Genomic DNA, 19,086 nt, shown 5'->3' with positions numbered 1-19,086 from the left:
AACAACAAAATAGTTCATAAGTTTAATTTAAGAGCTGATATCTAGTCTGTCTACAGAGCTGGTTGTCAGCACCATGACAGAGAAGAGTAGGTTCGTCATAGTAGTAGTGGGGAAAGAGCAGATGGACAGTTAAGACTATACTTTCAGGGATCATTTCTATAGTTTCTTACTTGAGAAATGTGTTTCTAAAGTGTTTGGTCTCACTATCCACGATGAAGAGATGGTGATACTCTTTCCTGAGCGCGAAGCGGGCAGAGAGACTTGATTCAGTTCATATGCTCTCTGCTTTTGATGACCGTTCATTGTCTCCTCGGGGACACTGAGGGAAGGAGTATGATCAGAGTGGTAGTGCAATACTGTTAAATATTAACTACTTTATCTAATACTTATGGTCAGGTTAAGTTCCTTGAAGCTTTTCATCCAATTGCTTGAAAAAGGTTAATTACTCAAGTCTTCATTTGCTCACAAATCCCCCTGCTGGTCACAACCTTTACTGTCGTTTCAACTAGTTGTGATCATAGATATATATAAGAAAGGCTTGTTTATATATATATATCTATGGTTGTGATGGCCTCGTGCCTGTCTGCAGCAGTGTCAGCATGGGAATAATCACTGCCAAGAACAATTTAATTAGATTTTATGTGGTGCATTCATCCATTCATTTAATCTGTTTTTATTAATTTATGGGTAATGGTAAAAATCTATTAATGTAAAAAACAAAAAAACTGTTGGAGTGTTTTCCAAAGATGATTGTGCTGATGAATACTGGGGTGGTGATGATGATGACTTCATTTTTTAAAATTAAGAATGAATATTTTTGACACTGTGCTTGTACTCAATTTTGCGGGGATCCATTGTGCTTTATCTATGTTCATATATCACACCAACCTGACGCCAACACTCAAACCATTCCCTGAACCAGCGAGGCTTCAAACGTCATCAAAGACGTCACTCGCCCTTAAAGAAACAAGCCTCGACACGCGCTTCATGAAAGACTTCCCGGATTTCTCGACACACGCTCCGAAGCCTCGGCACAGTCCGTCCCATCACTATTATCTAGGATAACTACTAAGCATCTTATAGTGTGGAAATCGTAATGTATTCATTTGTCGAGTGTCAATTTAAGTGTAGGCTGAGGCAGACACTCATGCATGCACTCTCATAGTGTACACAGGGAAGTTATATTTGATACAGTATTTGATATAGCCATTGTCCATGGTTTTCTTGATAATAACCCAAATAATTATAATTAAAACCATTGAAAATGGCTAGATATCAGATCTTAAATTAAACTCTTGTGAGCTTTTTGTTGCTGTTATCATTGTATTTGCCCAAACAAATATACCTTTAGTTGTACCAGGCATTAAAATGAACAAGAAATTGAAGAATGCAAAGGTTGTCTAATGTATTTCTGTATGGTAATGCATATGAAACATTGTTTATATATGACTTCCATTATGCTCACTATTATATTGCTTTCATGTATGCTTGCTTTAAACCACTTCATATCTAACAGTCAATATCTGAATTGACTTAAATCACCACACTGTGACATACTGGATGACATTACTGCATAATAATATTTATATTTAACAGAATTGCACTACCACTCTGATCATACTCCTTCCCTCAGTGTCCCCGAGGAGACAATGAACGGTCATCAAAAACAGAGAGCATATGAACTGAATCAAGTCTCTCTGCCAGCTTCGCGCTCTGGAAAGAGTATCACCATCTCTTCATCGTGGATAGTGAGACCAAACACTTTAGAAACACATTTCTCAAGTAAGAAACTATAGAAATGATCCCTGAAAGTATAGTCTTAACTCTCCATCTGCTCTTCCCCCACTACTACTATGACGAACCTACTCTTCTCTGTCATGGTGCTGACAACCAGCTCTGTAGACAGACGTTTATAAACTAAATACTGAGAAGATTATCACAAAAATCAGCTTAACAGCCGAGCAGTTGACTCCACCGAATAAAAGCCACAACACGCAACATATATTACAGTGTTAGTAAGATATATTAACATTTTAAACGCACTATAATGACAATATTTACCACCGGAAATAAATTGTATCTGTGTTTTTACTGACAATACAAAGCAGTGCATATACATGACAAGTCTTCCCAAGATAAAAGTCTTCATAACCTGTAAATAATCTATAAAATAGTTTTATTTAGACTACCCACAATGCTGTGTGGTAACATGTTCATCCTCCCGAGTCTGTCATTGGCTGCTGCGACGTTGCATGGCAGCGTGTTAGCCTCAGATGCTAACAACAACACGGTTATATCTGTTGTTTATAGAGCCTAGATTGTAGGTAATCCTCATGACATGTACGTTAGATTAAAGCTGGTATCACACAGTGTAAATCTAGCTAATATGGAAACAATGTCAAGGAGGAAAAGACCAGAAATTGTAACTTTAACGTTAAGATGAGCTAGACAGCTACGAACCAAGTGTGCATCACTTTTTGGCTTCCGACTACAAACGAGATCACACGACAGTTCCAAGACCAAATACCGCGGCATGAGGAAAAACTTTTATATAAATATAACATAATTAATGTTTTTACGGAGTTAAAGAGCTATCCCTTACGATAATTCACAGGCTTTTAGCCGAAAAAAACCCCGTATCGTTTGAATTCACTGGAAAAGAATATACCGTATAATATATAAGTTTGTCCCATTTACTTGGACTATATTATACTAGCTATAAGTGGAGAAACTGAACATGTTTTTTGTTTGTTAATAATCGTGGGAACACGGGTTACACTTTCTATAAAGTACTGTTAAAAAGGCACATCCAGAAGACATTAGTACATATTTATAAGGCTCCACAAACCTGTTTATTTTATTTTTTCAACCAATTATATAATAATAATAATAATTAATAATAATAGACACATAGACAACTGCTCTAATGTATCATAACATATTCTAAATTCTAAGTACTATGCTAATAATGGAAAATGTCTTACAAACGTTAATAACATGCCATAGCATGACTTTGTGAGATTTAAATGCAGTGTTACCATTATGAATGCTGAACTTATAACATATTTATAAAATAATACTAATATTTCCTGTGTTAAGACGTCCAGAACCACGTTTGTAAAGTTAGGTCCGCTGGTGTTTGGTTTACGTAATGTTACGTAACTTAACGGCGGACGTAAATTAACGTTAGCTACGTTTCTATCGCTAGTTTGTTAGCATTGTCCGTCCACCACGACGGAAGATTGTGATAAACTAAATATAAAGGTCCATATTTCTGTCTTCAACAGATTCAAGCAACTTCACGTGTTTAAAAAATAATATCTTGATAAGACAACTGTCGGTAACTGAACGACCGTTTGGACTTTCAACCAGTATTTTGTTGTTTTAACTCCTCCATTGCTTTAAAGAAAACGTTTATCATCTTACATAGGTTTTTAACGAGATTCAAACGATACAAAAACAGTAGAAAAGGGAAAAGGAGGGTATTTACTCACCGCCTGTACCGATGCTAGCCGAACATGTTGCTGATAGATGGCGCCCCATTGCGCATGCGTAATTGGATCAAAAGGTGGATTCTCTATTATATTATTAAACTTATTATTTCATTATGCAATGACTAAAAATATAAATATTTTAACTCTATGGAGTCTGGGGCTATTTTGTCCATTTTGAATCATTTTCATCCGGCCTGTATATATGTCTGTATTACACTGCCCTCGGAGGCGGAAATATCAGTGCTACTGGCCAGTTATTTATTTTTTAAGATTATTCCAAGCATCACACAAACATAAAAAAAAAAATTGATTTGTGGCTGTCTGAATGTTATTATTTTTCTGATATTTTTGTCCCCGCCCCCTCGGTCTTTGTTTATTCTGACGTCATTCAAACGCGCCGCTCACATGGGAGCGTCACCTCTTTCAGCTGCGGCATGTTTTCTCTTTCTTCCTGCCTTTAGCTCATTAATATGCGGCTTTTAAGGTGTAATTTACTACTTTAAATAACAGTTGGTGTTCCGATAGCAACACATGTGTACATTTTTCTGCTGTTTGATGCCACAAATAGCGAGAGAAAGGTTCCTTTTGCAGAAGAAAATGTATTTTTTCAGGTGATACATGTGAAGTCGGTCCAGTGAAAATGTCTCAGGGCTCAGAAGTGAGTGAGCTGCAGCTGAATGGAGCCTCAGAGGAGATGGATCTGCTTCAGATAGACGTGGAGACGGATGAGGTGGAGGACAGGCCGGGGAGGGAAGCGGCTCCGTTCTCAGTAAGTTTGTTTACCTCATTTTCAATAAAGATTTCCATGAAACATTTTCAAGCTTGCACCGATTGACCATTATTGAACTCACTATTTTATTGGATATTTATTTAGTTTATTACATAATATCATAATAATATAGCATTTTTCATACAAATAAAATGTAACACACACACACACACACACACACACACACACACACACACACAAACCAAGTAATGAATGACCTCACAATTAATAGTGCTAATAAGAACAGCATTCAATTATGAATAAAAACAACAGTATCTTGCGGCGAGGAAACACCAGAGGTAAAAAAAATAAAATAAAAAGATATTATATAAAATAAAATTTAAAATTTAAAAATTAAAATTATAATAATTAAACAGATAAAATAAAATGAATAAACAATAACACAAGAAATAGTTAAACAGATAAAGTACGACAGTAAAAAATAATTTATTTATAAAAAAGAAATACATTTTAATTGAGCAGATAACATGAAAATAAATGAACAATAACACAACAAATAATTAAACAGATAAAATAAAGATAATGACATTTACACAAAATATTTATTTCATTAAAAAAATGAATAAATTGACAGATATACAAATATATAAAGCTCTATTAAAAGCCAGACTAAAACAGTAAAAGACAATAAATAAAAAAAAAATACATAAAAAGTAAAAACCTAGACTAAAAAAATAGTTTCAGAATTCAGATTGAGATTTAGAAAACTATAACTAACTATACTTAAAGTATGATCATATACTAAGAATACTCACCCATATAAAAAAATGCTTATTATACGTTTGGATTCATAATACTTGATGCTTTCTTGTGTGTTAATGTTGCAGCTGGTAAAGGCTTAATTTAATCACTTTAATCCTTTTCACTGTTCTGCCCTGTTAATGGTGTTTTATCTGTGGATTGAACAGAGGAACGTGTTGAGGAAGCAGCGACACTGGGAGAGGCAGCTCGCAGCGAAGAAGAGCAAGAGGAAAGAAGAGAAGCAGAGGAGGAAGCTCAACCGTGAGCAGGACTCAGGTACAGATCAGGAGAAGCAAACTCTCATTCAGGAGATTAAACTTTACAGTAAGTTATATTTAACTCTGGAACTTTCATACGAAAAAATGCTTCGATTTCCTGTGTTTTGTCATAAAGGTGCCAGAGCAGATAATCCTCAGTTTTCCAAACGGGTCATGAAAGCGATCACCAGAGAGCGTTTAGCTGAAGCTCAGTCCACCGGCTTCAAACTCTGCGTCGACCTGAGTATGACCGACAGCATGTCTGACAAGGTAGCTGCCTCAAAGCCGCATCAGCAACTCTCAAACGGCTTTTTTTGTACTTTATTTATTTAATTTAAAGTTGTTGTGAAGCCTTTTTTTATGTAGGATGGAAGATGCCAAAATAAATACATTTAAATGCCATTTAATGTACCAAAAATAATATTAAAAATAAATGTAGGCAATAATTAATTGATGAAATGCAACATAGATTTATACTTCTTTTTACTTCTTAATGTATTTACTTTTTCGTGAATTTAATTAAATAAACATGAATTAAATTACATAAATAAACATAAAGCAATAATTTGATTGATAAAATAAATAATTAAGCAGTTAAAATGAAACTATTCTTTTACCTCTTAATTTATTTACTTTTGTGTGAATTCAATTATATAAATAAACAAACAATAAATAACTAAACCGATAAAATAAAAATATTATTCTTTTACTTCTTAATTTATTTACTTTTGTGTGAATTCAATTATATAAATAAACAAGGGGAATTTAATAGGGGAGTTCATAGTTTTGTGTAAATATTGGATGTCCCCCAATATTTAAAATAAATAAACAAATAGAATAATAATTTAATAGGAAAGTAAATAAATATTGTCACATTTTATATGCCTACATTTATTTTTAATATTATTTTTTGTACATTTAACGGCTTAATTTATTCTTTAATTATTTTATTTATTTATTTTATTAATTGTATTTATTAAAATAATTAACCAGATAAAATAAAGATAATATCGTTCTTTTACGTCTTAATTTATTAACTTTTTTGTGTGAAATAAGTTATATAAATAAACAGGGAATTCAGTGAAAAATTCATACTTTTGTAAATATTGAATCCCTAATATTTAAAATAAATAAGAAAATAAAGAGGAAAATTAAATAGGATATAAATATCAATTTAGTCAGATTTTATATGCCTGCATTCATTTTTAATATTTTCATCCATTGTGTGGCTTAATTTATTCTTTAAGTCATTAATTTATTTAATTTCGAGGTCATTTAACAGCTGTTTTTGTTCACACAGGAGGTCAGCCGACTGGCGGGCCAGCTGAGGAGGCTCTACGGCTCCAACAAGAAGGCGCCTCGACCGTTTCACGTCCTGCTGACGGACCTGAGGGAGGACAGCCGACTCTACAGGGAGTGTCTCCGCATGAACGAAGGCTTCCTCAACTACATGGTGATTATCACTGTTCACATCTTCATATACACTGGTTTATGTTGAGTAAAGGGCAGATAAAACTGGAAATCTCTTGAAGTTGTAGTTCTTCCTAGTTAAAGGAATTTATAGCAGTTACCTTTAATTCCTGAAGAAGACTTTTTTTCTTGCATGCCTCCGAGAACAACAAAGAATCTGAAAACAGAGAAAGTCAAAAGTAAATGGACTGGATTATAATGGACGAGTGTGGGAAAATTGATACAGAAGAGTTTTAAATGAGACTAATGCTGGGCTTACACCAAAATATTTCCCCAGTCCCAGACTAAAAGCTGAAAGTCTTTAGTAAATCTAGGAGTCTTACTGGAGTCAAGGCGCTCCCCTCATCTCCATGGTTAAGTTCTAGGTATTATTCTGCACTGTTTCATATCAGTCTTTTCCTAGTCTTGGGTTTGGATCATATCAAACATGTTTGATATTATCTCAAGTCTCAGTGACGTAACACAATCACCAACCAATAGATGAGCGGGGGAAAGGTCCCCGGTTCCAGACCGGCCAGTAAAACCACTTCCACAGGAAAAAGGAACATCACAATAATGTTAGTTAGCTCAGTCCTCAAATAAAATATAGTGATGTCATATATTTAGATTTTTGGGGTGCTGTCTCTTAGTAAAGAGAACAGTAAGGAGACCCAGTTAAAATGTATAAATAAATGTATACATAAATAAATAATAAATAATGGATGATTAATGTATGATTAACTAAATGAAAGTTGATAGAGCTGATACATATACTTATTCAATTAAACACATTATAATTAAATAGGGCACGAATGTATATCATGAATTCATTTCTAGATGTTCTTTTCCTTTATTCTTCCTTAGATCTATTTTTACTGTAAAATAGTCAACTTTTCATGTCAGATGTCAGAAGAACAGAAACCCTTTTCAGCTTTGTGAGGGGGCATTTTGTGGCGTCTTCTCCTCTTCTTTTTTTTTTTCCAACACGAACCACTGCACACACTAGAGCAGCTGGAGCCAAAAGCTGCTTCTCCTCCATTTGTAAGTTTCTACTAAGAGCATGATGGGGAAAAAATACATGGTAAGAAAAAAATGCTAAAAGAATCTAGTTGTAGTCTTGTAAATAGTTAACCTGCAGGATTGACAGTCTGTCTAAAATCTCAGCCTGAGACTAAAAACTCTAAACACTTGTCTTTAGATGTGAGCAGGTGTGAGCTGATAGTTTTCCAGGAGTCTTTTCCAAATCTTTTCAAAGTCTTCTGATGTATAGGGAGCATTACTTGTCTAAGAGTTTGTTGTTGTTGTTTTCATTTTGGGATTTATTTTTTTTTGGTATGTGAGAAAACAAAGTTATATATTGTATAATTGATATACAAATGTAGGTGAAGTATTCCTTTCAGAGCTATTAAATTAATCTGGATACAAGTTATTTTCCCCTTGAACTGAAAATATCAATGGTAAATGATCTGGATGAAAAATAATTAGAATATGTAGCAAGATTATTTCTAATGTTTTATTCCCTTTGTCTTGTTTAATTTCAGATGGACATAACAGAAGAAAGCTGTCTGGACCTTTTTCCTCCAGAAACCGTCGTCTACCTCACACCAGATGCTGAAGAAGGTTCGAATAATTCCTCTCAACACAGATTAACTTCTAGTAAGATGAATTTCGTATGTTTAGTGTCATAGAAATCTCAGAATGCTCCTTAAAAACATCATCAAGGTCATCAAGGTACAAAAAATGTGCCAATAGCAAGTTTAGGCCAAGACCCTTATCATATGTAATATATATAAAGCCATCAGTTTCTTTTTATGAAATGTATTTCATTTTTGTTTCATACAAATACATTCATAATAGCAATAGTATGCTTATAATTTGCTCATGTTGGTGTAAGGTGGTGATTACTGTGTGCATTTATCTGGACTCTTTTCACAAAAAAACAGCATCGATTCTAATAATAAGTATTTTTAAAAGTGCACCCAAAATTGTGTAAATGTCCCCATATTTTTAGACAGTGGGGGGAAAAGTTGACCCCCAAATATATATATATATATTTATTTCCTGCAACGCATATGACTTTAAAATTATTATGTTTGGGATAGATCTTTTGGCCAGCAGGGGGCACAATCCGTCCACACTTATGTGTCTGTAACTGATTCATAGTGCTGCCACTACCACTTGTACTACTTTTACTATTGATACTAGTAGCACGTTAATAAATAATGTTAATAAAGAATGTTAATAAATAAGGTTAATAAATGCTGTATATATTCATGTATATACTAAGTTTCTTTTCTTGTTTGATTTTCTTTAACACTATTTTTTGTAAATCTTTTTTTATTTCAGCTTTAGAAACAGTGGATGCCGACACGGTGTACGTCCTCGGTGGCCTTGTGGACGAAAGCATCCAGAAGGTAATAAACATTAAAACTGTAGAACACTTATTCTTCATATCAGCAGCACGATCAGATAATTCAACATGACTGACCAGGGGCCTCAAGTATCAAAGAGTGCATAGCTTTCATATTGAAAGATGGCGTACTCCCAAAACTCGAAAAGTAGGTATGCAAACTCACCTCCACATGTATCAAACTGCTCAGCCAGGTGCTTCACCTTTCCTTGATACATCCATAGACTGTATATAAATAATGGACGTAGTCGACGTGACGTCACCTGTTGGTTTGTGGCCCGCTTGAGGCATCGAGTTTAGCGTTACACTCGTCGCCATCTTGTTTCCGATACGGGGAGCAGACCATATTTGGACTGTGGAGGAGGAGAGGGATCTGATCACTGACTACAGCCTCTCTACACCCAGGGGTGAAAGTAGTTTTAAATTCTTGCCGGTACTATTACAAAAACCTTCATCTCTCTTTCACTTCATGCATTTTAAAAAGTCCTGGCGCAAGCAGCGTTTCTTGACGTCTGTGGACCAGTTGTGGAAAACGTCCCAGTGCATTAAATCAAACGCACCGATCACCATAGCAACCGCTGTGTTTCGGAAGTAGACGCGCATGCGCACTCACGTACTGCTGAGTGAACTCTCCGGTCGTTATCTCATAAGCAGTTTATTTTCTGAGCTGTTCTGTGTCGTTAAAATTAAACAAAATAACATGAAACATGAAATAACAACTGCACTGCTTACTCTCCTCCTGATTCTAACTGTGACATTTTGCAACGAACGTAAAGACATTAAACGTGGTTCTCTCCGAGGGGAGGGGGAGAGAGGGAGCTGCCCGGCCAAGGCTCCGTCCAGCATGGACTAAAACACAGCACGGACACTTCAGAAACTATTCACAATGAGTTAAAAGGAATGTTTAAACAGACAAAGTAGTTTTTAAGACTGCATATTGCTAGCGCATCTATTTTCTGACCCAGAGTGCGGCCGTGACTGGCTTTGAATGAGGGTCATATAGCAGGCAGCTGCTCTCCCATCTTCCTGGTACTGCGAACCGCCACTGAATCTTTTAGTGGTACGCAGTACCGGACCGTACCGGCTTACTTTCACCCGTCTACACCTCAACCTGACTGAGAGAAGCTGCTGCTAATTCATGTTAGCATTAACTGGAGCATTAACTGGGATGTTAGTTTTGGCAAAAAACAAAAGCTAAATGTTCGTTACTTAACTCCGAAAAATGAGCAGCGACTCCTTGGAGTGTCTGTTAGTCCAACCAAACGCTGAACAAGACATTTTTACTGAACAAAACCTTCAAATAAACCCTCATTAAGTGAAAATACAGTGAAAGGGTCAAAGTTAGGAGACCGGATCAGAGACCAGCACCATGGCAGAAGGGTCCCTGAACACACGCTCCTTCTAAACTTACACCTTTGTGTAATACTGTCAATCTAATTTTTACACATCAGTTTATAAGCCACACTTTTCCTATACTTTGTTGTCCCAATCAATCATCACTTAAGGGATCAAGTATGCGCCACACCTGACTTATTCTGAAAGGATTTCCCACACATGTTTTTTCTCTGGAGAGAGGGATCTGTGTGAACCTGCAGCGTTAACACCTCCATGTTAAACCAAAGGAGAAACAGTCGGCGATCGGCACTTTGACACAGTGATTAAGGCTGAATGTTATCTGGGAGAGATTTGTTTCACTACATTGCAACATACTATTATTGCACAAGTAAGCAGCAGTACGCAGGTGAAATATAAAATATAATAGATGATAACAAATCAGCTACCCCCTCATATTCAGAACAGGTTATTGAGGGTGGAAAACAGCATTTCCCTCCATTGTCAGAGAGCTATAAACTGTAAACACAAACACGTTTTAAATAGAGCAATAAAGTAGTTTCTGCCAAACAAAAGTTTGCAGTGCCACACACATTCTCACAGCAAGTTCACTTTGCATTCATGTGGCGTGTGCGGGAAAAACATTGTAGCAATGTTTTTGTGCGTACGCATCGTTGATACATGAGGCTCCAGATGTTTGTTTTTGTTGATGTTTGACTTTTTATTTAAAGGTGTAATGTTTGACTTTTCTGCATTAGAATGTCTACAAGCAAATTGACCTATGTAATATATTTTTTTTGAATTGTGTACTTAACTTTTTTTTTCTTTATCTTAATTCTGCTTTTTACAGAATCATTTGAACAAAAATGATAACATGGGTAGAGAGAAAAATGGAGAAAAAATGACATGTAGCCATACCCATACATATATACTTCTAGACTTGCACACATTTGGAAAAAGATGTGAACAAAAGAAGGGAGTTTTGAGGATATATGTGCTTTCCGTTTCTGCCATATTTCCTCAAATTCATTCACTTGCTGCTTCAGGGGAGAAAGTGATTCTAATTTTCAAACTCAGAGAAATCTCTTATTTTAATCAAGGAAGTGTTGAAGTTGTCTGCCACAAATTGTCATAAATTGACTTTTTTAAAAATCCAGTTCTAAGCCATATTTTAATGCTATATTTTCTGAGATCTTGGTGGTTTTTAACTCTATATTTTAACCAGATAAAGGATCCACCATACAGCATCAGAGAAACACTGATTTTTTTTTTAAAGAATATTTTTTTTGCATTTTGTTGCTTTATTTATAGTGATAGATAGAAAGGGGGTGATAGAGGGGAAGACATGCGGCAAAGGGAGCTCAGGCCGGATTCGAACCCGGCTCCGCCACAGCACACGGCATACATGGTAAGCGCTCTACCGGTGTGAGCCACCGGGACGCCCCGAAACACTGATTTTTACCACAAAACTCCTTCAGTGTTTAATCACTGCTTGTTTTGGAGAGGAGGAGAGCTCTGTTGATAATTCAGCTCATGTTAAAAACTTCCTGAGCGATGAAGGAATCCTGACTACAACTCCCATGATCCCTTGCTGCTTCACCATATTTCCAAACTCCATCTTTTGTTATTGTTTTGACTGAGAGGTGCAGAAAACCACATGTTTGTATTCATATCAAATCAAATCCAGTAACTTTTGTTATTGATATAACTGACACTGAGATTACATGAATGCATGTGTGATTTGTGATTTATCTTCTGTCTGCAGAAGTTGAGCTTCTCGAGGGCCACAGACCTGAGCGTCCACACGGCGAGGCTGCCCATAGACGAGTACATGGTGAAGAAAGACAACGTTAAGAACTTCCACTCAAAGATCCTCGCTGTCAATCAAGGTGAGTACTTGAGGAGGATCTTCTGTACTTGTTATTAGGGATAGTAGGGATACTATTGATGATCGATTAATGGTCGTTAAGAATTCGACCACGTGGAATATTTAATCGATCTGTGTATTTTTCAATTGTATCTCTGACTCTCTCTGTATCAGTATCACTGAACTGAAACACGGCCGAGCGTTCAGTTCTGCGGCTGTACGTCAATAAGCCAATAAGCTGAGAATTAAGTTGGATAAAGCTACAGTTTGCAAACTGAAAGTTGCAATAACAATTATAAAACACACAGAAATACAAGAGCAGTGTTTCCCATACTAAAAACTCCTTTGTCCCCCGTGCCATTAAACTGTATAACACCACACTTGGAGGTAGGCGCCGGCAAAGGAGGGCAGAGGTCGGAGAGGAGCACCAGACCTGACCGGCTGTGGCTCAGTTGGGAGAGTTGGTTGGCCCCCAACCGAAGGGTTGGTAATTCGATCCCTGACCATTGCAGCCTACATGTCGAAGTATCCTTGAGCAAGATACTGAACCCCAAATGTCTCCTGATGCTGTGTTCATCGTGTGAGAATGAATTCCCAATGGTGGCAGGTGGCACCGTTTAGGGTAGCCTCTGCCACCAGTATGAATGTGTGTGTGAAAGGGTGAATGAGCGCAGTCTGTAGTGTAAAGCACTTTGAGTGGTTGAAAAGCGCTATATAAGTGCAGGTCCATTTACCATATCTGTCTGTCTATCTATCTATCTATCTACATTCATTCAGCAGCTGCTGAAATTTCACATGATTATTAATATAAATGCGTCACTAATGATTTCCCCTCGCACTGTGTGAGCACATCAACACACAACATTATTTTCGACTTGTCACATCAACATAACAGCGTAGCTCCTCAGGGCACATAGCGACTTTGTCGCTAGATTTTTTCAGACCCCCTAGTGACTATTTTTTCAAAAAAGCGACTAGCAACAAATCCTGCAACTTTTTCTGGTATTATTGGAGACTTTTGGAGACTCGTTCTTACTCCTCTTAAGGAGCCGCTGACCCCCGCGGCTCCTTAAGAGGAGTAAGAACGAGTCGAAGCGGCACAGTCCTCCCGCAGCAGTCACAGAGCCGGAGGGGAAGTTAACCCCTAAGCGTCCAGTCTGCAAATAGCGCATGCGCGAAGTCGCCGCTGGCTGGTTTACAGTCAGTGTCTCTTTATGGTCACTTTAGCCAGGCCCGAGGCCGGTTTAAGGAGCAGGGTTGAAATTATGACAGAAGACAGTGCATTTGCAGTTCTAAACATATTTAGGGTGTTTTTTACTGACTTTTTGTCTTCCCCACAACGTTATTCCTCTCTCCTACAGTGTCAATTACACGTACATGCACATGGTAAATTATGCAAATTAGGTGATGACGTCATTTAGCGACTTCTATTGATTTTTAGGACAGCCAATAGCTACTTTCCTTACTGAGGAGTTGGCAACACTGCTCATGGCCACGGACACAGCAGCACCGCTGCTGAAAATAATTCTAGGGGAAACAAAGACGAGTATGAATTTGAGCAAACTAGCTTACTGTATCAAACCTTATTAGCATGAATTACTAGGTTTAATTTTATCCAAAATTTATTTTAACACAAAAACACATTTAAATATGCAAAATTACTGTGAAAACTAACCTCATGCCTCTTCGGGGGCTAAAAAAAAACCCAACATTGAACTCCTTGACGTTTTTTTTACAGTTTAATCTCACTTTAGTTAGTTTTACGATCGACAGGAAGTCTCTTTTAGTCCTTTCAAAATAAGCGTCTGTTATCAAAACAGGCTTCTGCATAGTCCTGTATATATATCTTTTATTTTACCAATGTACAGGTGCAACTCAATGAATTAGAATATCTTAGAAAGTTTATTTATGTCAGTAATTCAATTCAAACAGTGGAAATAACACATTATATAGATCCATTACACACAGAATGAAACATTTCATGTCTTCATTTATTTAATTTCTTCTAATTATAATGATTATGGCTTACATTTAATGAAGACCTAAAATTCAGTATCTCAAGAAAATTTGAATATTACAAAAGACCAATTTTAAAAAGTATGTTTAATATGGAAATGTTGGCCTCTGAAAAGTATGTCCATCTATATGACTCAATACTTGGTTGGGGCTGTTTGACTTGAACTACTGGAAATGGACTTTTACATCATATTCTAATGTATCGAGATGCACCTGTGTGCATGTTTTTATACATACTGGATGTATAAAAACGTACCGATTACTTGATTAATTGATCGTTAACGTTATAGATGCTGAGTTGGCAGGTTTCTTCCAAACGCCCATCCCTAATTAATGCCGTCTCTCTCTTTGTCCACAGTGTTTGACATCTTATTGACTTTCTGCAACACGGGCAGCTGGGCTGAAGCCCTGCAGGCCTGGTTCCCACAGGGGAAGGGTTACGTTGTTGCACAAGACTCTAAACAAACTGGAACCTGAACCCTGATGTGATAAACTCTTCATATGGGAAACTCCAAGGTGCCAGTTCCACAGAACAGCTGATCTGAGTCATTCAGAACAATGTGATAAGTGCCTTTATCTTTGTTATGTTACTGTTCACATTGAAACCAAAAAACACTTTCTCAGGAATCCTTCCTCTCAGTCCAGTCACAGTGAACAACAGTGTTGTGAATAATTTGTTTTTTTAGAGATAATTAAATGTTTTTCTTATAGTTGATGAATCTGTGAAGTTTAATAAGTAAAATGACAAAAAGCAGTAATTGTGTTTACAATGGGGAAACTGTTTCTTTTGTTTTCTATGAGCCGTCCAGCAGAGAATTCGTCCTTGAAATTTATCTGAACCTTTTTTGTGAGTTTTTGTGTTGTGTTGACGCACATTTTCACAGAAGAATAATTTTGAGTGATAAAAAATATTTTGCTCAACCAACAAAGATAAAATACATTATCCCTCCAATTTTAATTAACATTCAAACTAATGGTGTCTGAGACAAAAATGTTGACGTTTAAGGGAAGAATGCAATTATTTCAGAACAGTTCTTTGTATTATTATTTTTTATTGTATTTAATTAAAAATGTTGTGAACCTCTTTTCTAAAGAGGACTGGAGACAAAATAAACAAATAAATGAATGACATGATAGATAAATAAATAAATATGCCAATAAATGTACCACAAATAATATCTTATATATATATATATATATATATATATATATATATATATATATATGCATTAATAATGAATAGTAATAAAACTAAATTGATATTTATTTTACTTCATTTATTTATTTTTGTGGTAATTCCCCTATTTACTTTCATATTGAATGTTCCCTAATATTTAAAATTAATTTAAAAAAATAAAATAAATAGAAAAAAAATAAAAATAGGGGAATTATACGTATGTAAATATTGGAGAAGCAAATTTAGCAGAAATGAATATCAATTTGTCACATTTTATATATATTTTTGATATTTTTGGTACATTTTATGTCTTTATTCATAAAATATTGTATTTATATGTATTTTATTTCAGCAACTTCCGTCCTACATACTTTGAAAGCTGCCTCTTCATTAAATAATTTAAAAGCGTCCGTGTGTTCGATGTCTACTGTAATTACTTGTTTTATCTGGTGTGTTTTACTCTAAATTAGAAAAACATTTCTTCTTGACATCTATTTATTTTTGAAAGGGCCTATGTCACAGGCTGAAAGGAGGGAATCAGGGTTGGAGCTTTGCCTAACAACATGGGATTTATCTCTTACTGTAGTCCAAACTTCTATTAAAATATTTATATTCCTCTTAAAGTGGAAATGTCAGCATCACAGATAGGACCTGATTAATGAGACTGATGATTAACGGTCAAAGCACATTGAGGTTAACTCCTCTACTTCAACATTATTATAAATTAACCCAACCATCCCACCGGCACCATCAAAAGGTATGTTTAATTTTAAAGTTCACCAAGGATACACAGTTTATTGTAGAAAGACACTTTAAAAAAGACATTACCATCAAAATTTCAACTTTCCTCCAGTACTTGAAAGGATCATAGGTTATGAAAGTTTTCCTTTAGAAAAAGTAACCAAAATGAAGCTTAAAATTGTGATATTTCGGTTAAATTGTGCTCTTCAGCGACACTGTGAAGCCATGATTGATTCTGCTGAGACGAACGGTCACGTGACAAATATTCACTGAAAATCTGTTTACACAGAGCTGAGAGGAGAGGACAGGAGAGGCTGGAAACATGTGGAGACCAATAAGAGAGTCAATTTACAGTGAAATTAGAGGTGATATAAATCCAGGGCTGGTTTTGTCCTTGATATTGTTTCTGGGAAGTTTTTGTTTTTAAAGATTAACAAAAGCACTCCTGGTGGGCTTTATTTTCTTTTGACACAATATTTAATTTGAGTCTTTTTTTGTCAGGTTTTTTAGGCTCAAAATGATGAATAAAATATCTTTTTTATATCATTTTGTAAGGAGATACAGCATCAGCATTTACAAAACATGTATTTAAATTAAATTTATTGCACGTAAAATGACAATGACAAGTTATTTTGATAATAAAATGAATGTAAATATTTTTCCCATTAATAATAGAATTTTGTTGCAGGCCTGAGTTGATAAAATGATTAAATGTAAATAAAATATTTATATATATATATATATATACAAATTATGGATAAAATAAGAGATAAATTATTAAAATAACATAAAGTAAGAAGGGGTATGGTTGTAATAATGAAAGACAAATTCAAAATGTGTGTTTTTTTTTAACTTCATGATACTTGTGGGCACTTGAAAAAGTGTTGTATATATAAATTATATTTTATTCTATTAGAGAAATTTAACTTTTTTAAATATAATTAATGTTATAATGGTGTTATTCTGCACAAAAGACATTTTTGAGTTGTTCACACTTCTAGCCATGATTGTGCTGTGCAGGACTTATTATTTTCCATATTGTAGTGAAGTACAATTTAAAATGTATAAAAATCATCTACACCTACCACACTAATTTGTTGTTGTTTGTCGTCAACAAAGAACAGAGAAGCTCGGCGACTTCATTCTCTTGTCAGGACTCCATTACTCCAATATATCTTTGCATAGCACATTTCTGGTTTCTGCATTATTAATGTACTGAATGTCATGTGTAGTCTCTTTAAAGCATCATATTGAGAACAGGTTGCAGAATGGTTCAGACATTATCACGTTCAACATATTTGTGGTAAAAAATGCTACTATTTAATGTATCTGTGGTCTTTACCTAAAAAGGAAGTATCATCTTTACAACAACAGAAGAAGATGGGTAAAAAAGACACATATTCTTTAATCCTGACCCATTTCTCACAGACATAAACCTCCTGCTTTCAGGGTTGAATCAGGACAAACATCGCAAGCCAATAAAAGTAGTAATGGTAATGAATGTTATTTCCCGAAACAACATTGTATCATACTATAGTCATGGCTAACTAGGGAGTGTTTCTTGTTTAAGAGGTGTCTTTCTTTTTCTCAGGAGAGGACTGGACCGAGTGGCTCTGTTGCACTGAACCGATGCGAGTACCAAAAAACATGAAGTCACCATAACACTACTCCCATCCAAACTCCAAGGGCCAGAGGAAACACATTGTTGGAAGAGCTCAAACATGTAATGATGCTCATGACTGGCTTTGGAATATGTTTTATATATTTTGAGCTATTGTCGGCTGACTACCACTATATGATTGATTACCATTTGCTATCCAGTAGCAGCTAATCTAGCCCACTGTTGTGCCGTTTTTTCCCAAAGCAACATGGGATTGAATCACCCCGATCCAAATAAAAGCTTTTCAAGATGATCAAATGCAGAAACCAGGGGCGTCATGTATCAAAGAGTGCGTAGCTTTCATACTAAAACCAACACTGCTGCCAAAATAATCAGACTGCCAACACCCAGTCTCACAGAACTGAACAACAAGGCAAGGCAAGTTTATTTGTAAAGCACCTGTCAACAACAGGGCAATTCAAAGTGCTTTACACAAAACATTAAAAGCATTTAAAAGAGACATATATAGAATGACATTCAAATATAAAAATGTAAGACTAAAAACAGGCAGATAAAAGGCTAAAAACAAGCAGATAAAGTATTTAGGAAAAAATATTTAACCCTTATGCCCTCCTCTGGGATTTTAGGCCATTTTTCTCTTCTTTTTTTCATTTGTTGATCATTTTGGCTGTGTTACAGCTTGAGGCATGAATTTTTGCAGGAACTTTTCTTTTTAGTCCAGAGGACCATTCAAAGATATTATGTCATCATTTCAAGATAATTAAAAAATCACGAACGTTAACAGGTGAGCAAGACCAAGACCAACTGGGTGCCGTTGAGAGATTTTTTTGATTTGTTTAACTGCAGTGTGATTGATACAAACTAGCGGGCTAACGCTATATATATCACATTATAACATGAAATTATCATTATCTTGAAATAACTTGATAACATCACATGCGTGTCCAGACGTGTGCATCACTTATAAGTGTCTTCTGGAAACACTTTTGTTGTGTTGTGATCTATTTGCTGCACGTTTTCTTATCGTGTTGTGTTGTGGTCTTTGCAGCGCTATTTCTAAATGCTGCGCACGTGTTGTCAAATTAATGAAGATGTTTTCTCAATTTGCTTGTGTTTTGTGTACTTGCATGTGTTTTCTCAAGTTGCAGTGCTGTGAGCTCTCAGGGCCACCGTACAAATCAGCGTGCTGCC

General features: G+C 35.7%; 1 protein-coding gene and 2 non-coding genes across 3 annotated transcripts; 2 read left to right on the top strand and 1 right to left on the bottom strand.

Moving 5' to 3' along the window:
* Window positions 1–131: 131 nt before the first annotated feature.
* On the top strand, window positions 132–347 carry LOC131990228 (small nucleolar RNA U3). Its single transcript, XR_009396035.1, has one exon. It is a non-coding gene; the product is annotated as a small nucleolar RNA U3 (small nucleolar RNA).
* Window positions 348–1,605: 1,258 nt separating this feature from the next.
* Window positions 1,606–1,821, bottom strand: LOC131990229 (small nucleolar RNA U3). The gene has a single exon (XR_009396036.1). It is a non-coding gene; the product is annotated as a small nucleolar RNA U3 (small nucleolar RNA).
* A 2,066-nt stretch (window positions 1,822–3,887) lies between these two features.
* On the top strand, window positions 3,888–15,551 carry trmt10b (tRNA methyltransferase 10B). Its single transcript, XM_059354936.1, has 8 exons — window positions 3,888–4,263; window positions 5,193–5,301; window positions 5,419–5,552; window positions 6,583–6,735; window positions 8,273–8,351; window positions 9,078–9,145; window positions 12,239–12,362; window positions 14,715–15,551. The coding sequence occupies exons 1-8, from the start codon at window positions 4,135–4,137 to the stop codon at window positions 14,831–14,833; spliced, it is 915 nt and encodes a 304-aa protein (XP_059210919.1). The 5' UTR covers window positions 3,888–4,134; the 3' UTR covers window positions 14,834–15,551.
* Window positions 15,552–19,086: the final 3,535 nt, after the last annotated feature.

This window comes from Centropristis striata, chromosome 17 (assembly GCF_030273125.1).
Source record: "Centropristis striata isolate RG_2023a ecotype Rhode Island chromosome 17, C.striata_1.0, whole genome shotgun sequence".
Taxonomy (NCBI): domain Eukaryota; kingdom Metazoa; phylum Chordata; class Actinopteri; order Perciformes; family Serranidae; genus Centropristis; species Centropristis striata.
The sequence above is the reverse complement of the archived record's forward strand: the minus strand, read 5'-3'. Positions and strand labels throughout refer to the sequence as shown.

Excerpts from the sequence above, each read along its gene's own strand:
- trmt10b (XM_059354936.1), top strand. The coding sequence starts at position 4,135 with ATGTCTCAGGGCTCAGAAGTGAGTGAGCTGCAGCTGAATGGAGCCTCA. Across the intron at positions 6,736-8,272 it reads AAGGCTTCCTCAACTACATG|ATGGACATAACAGAAGAAAG; the intron begins GTGATTATCACT and ends GTTTAATTTCAG. Across the intron at positions 12,363-14,714 it reads GATCCTCGCTGTCAATCAAG|TGTTTGACATCTTATTGACT; the intron begins GTGAGTACTTGA and ends CTTTGTCCACAG.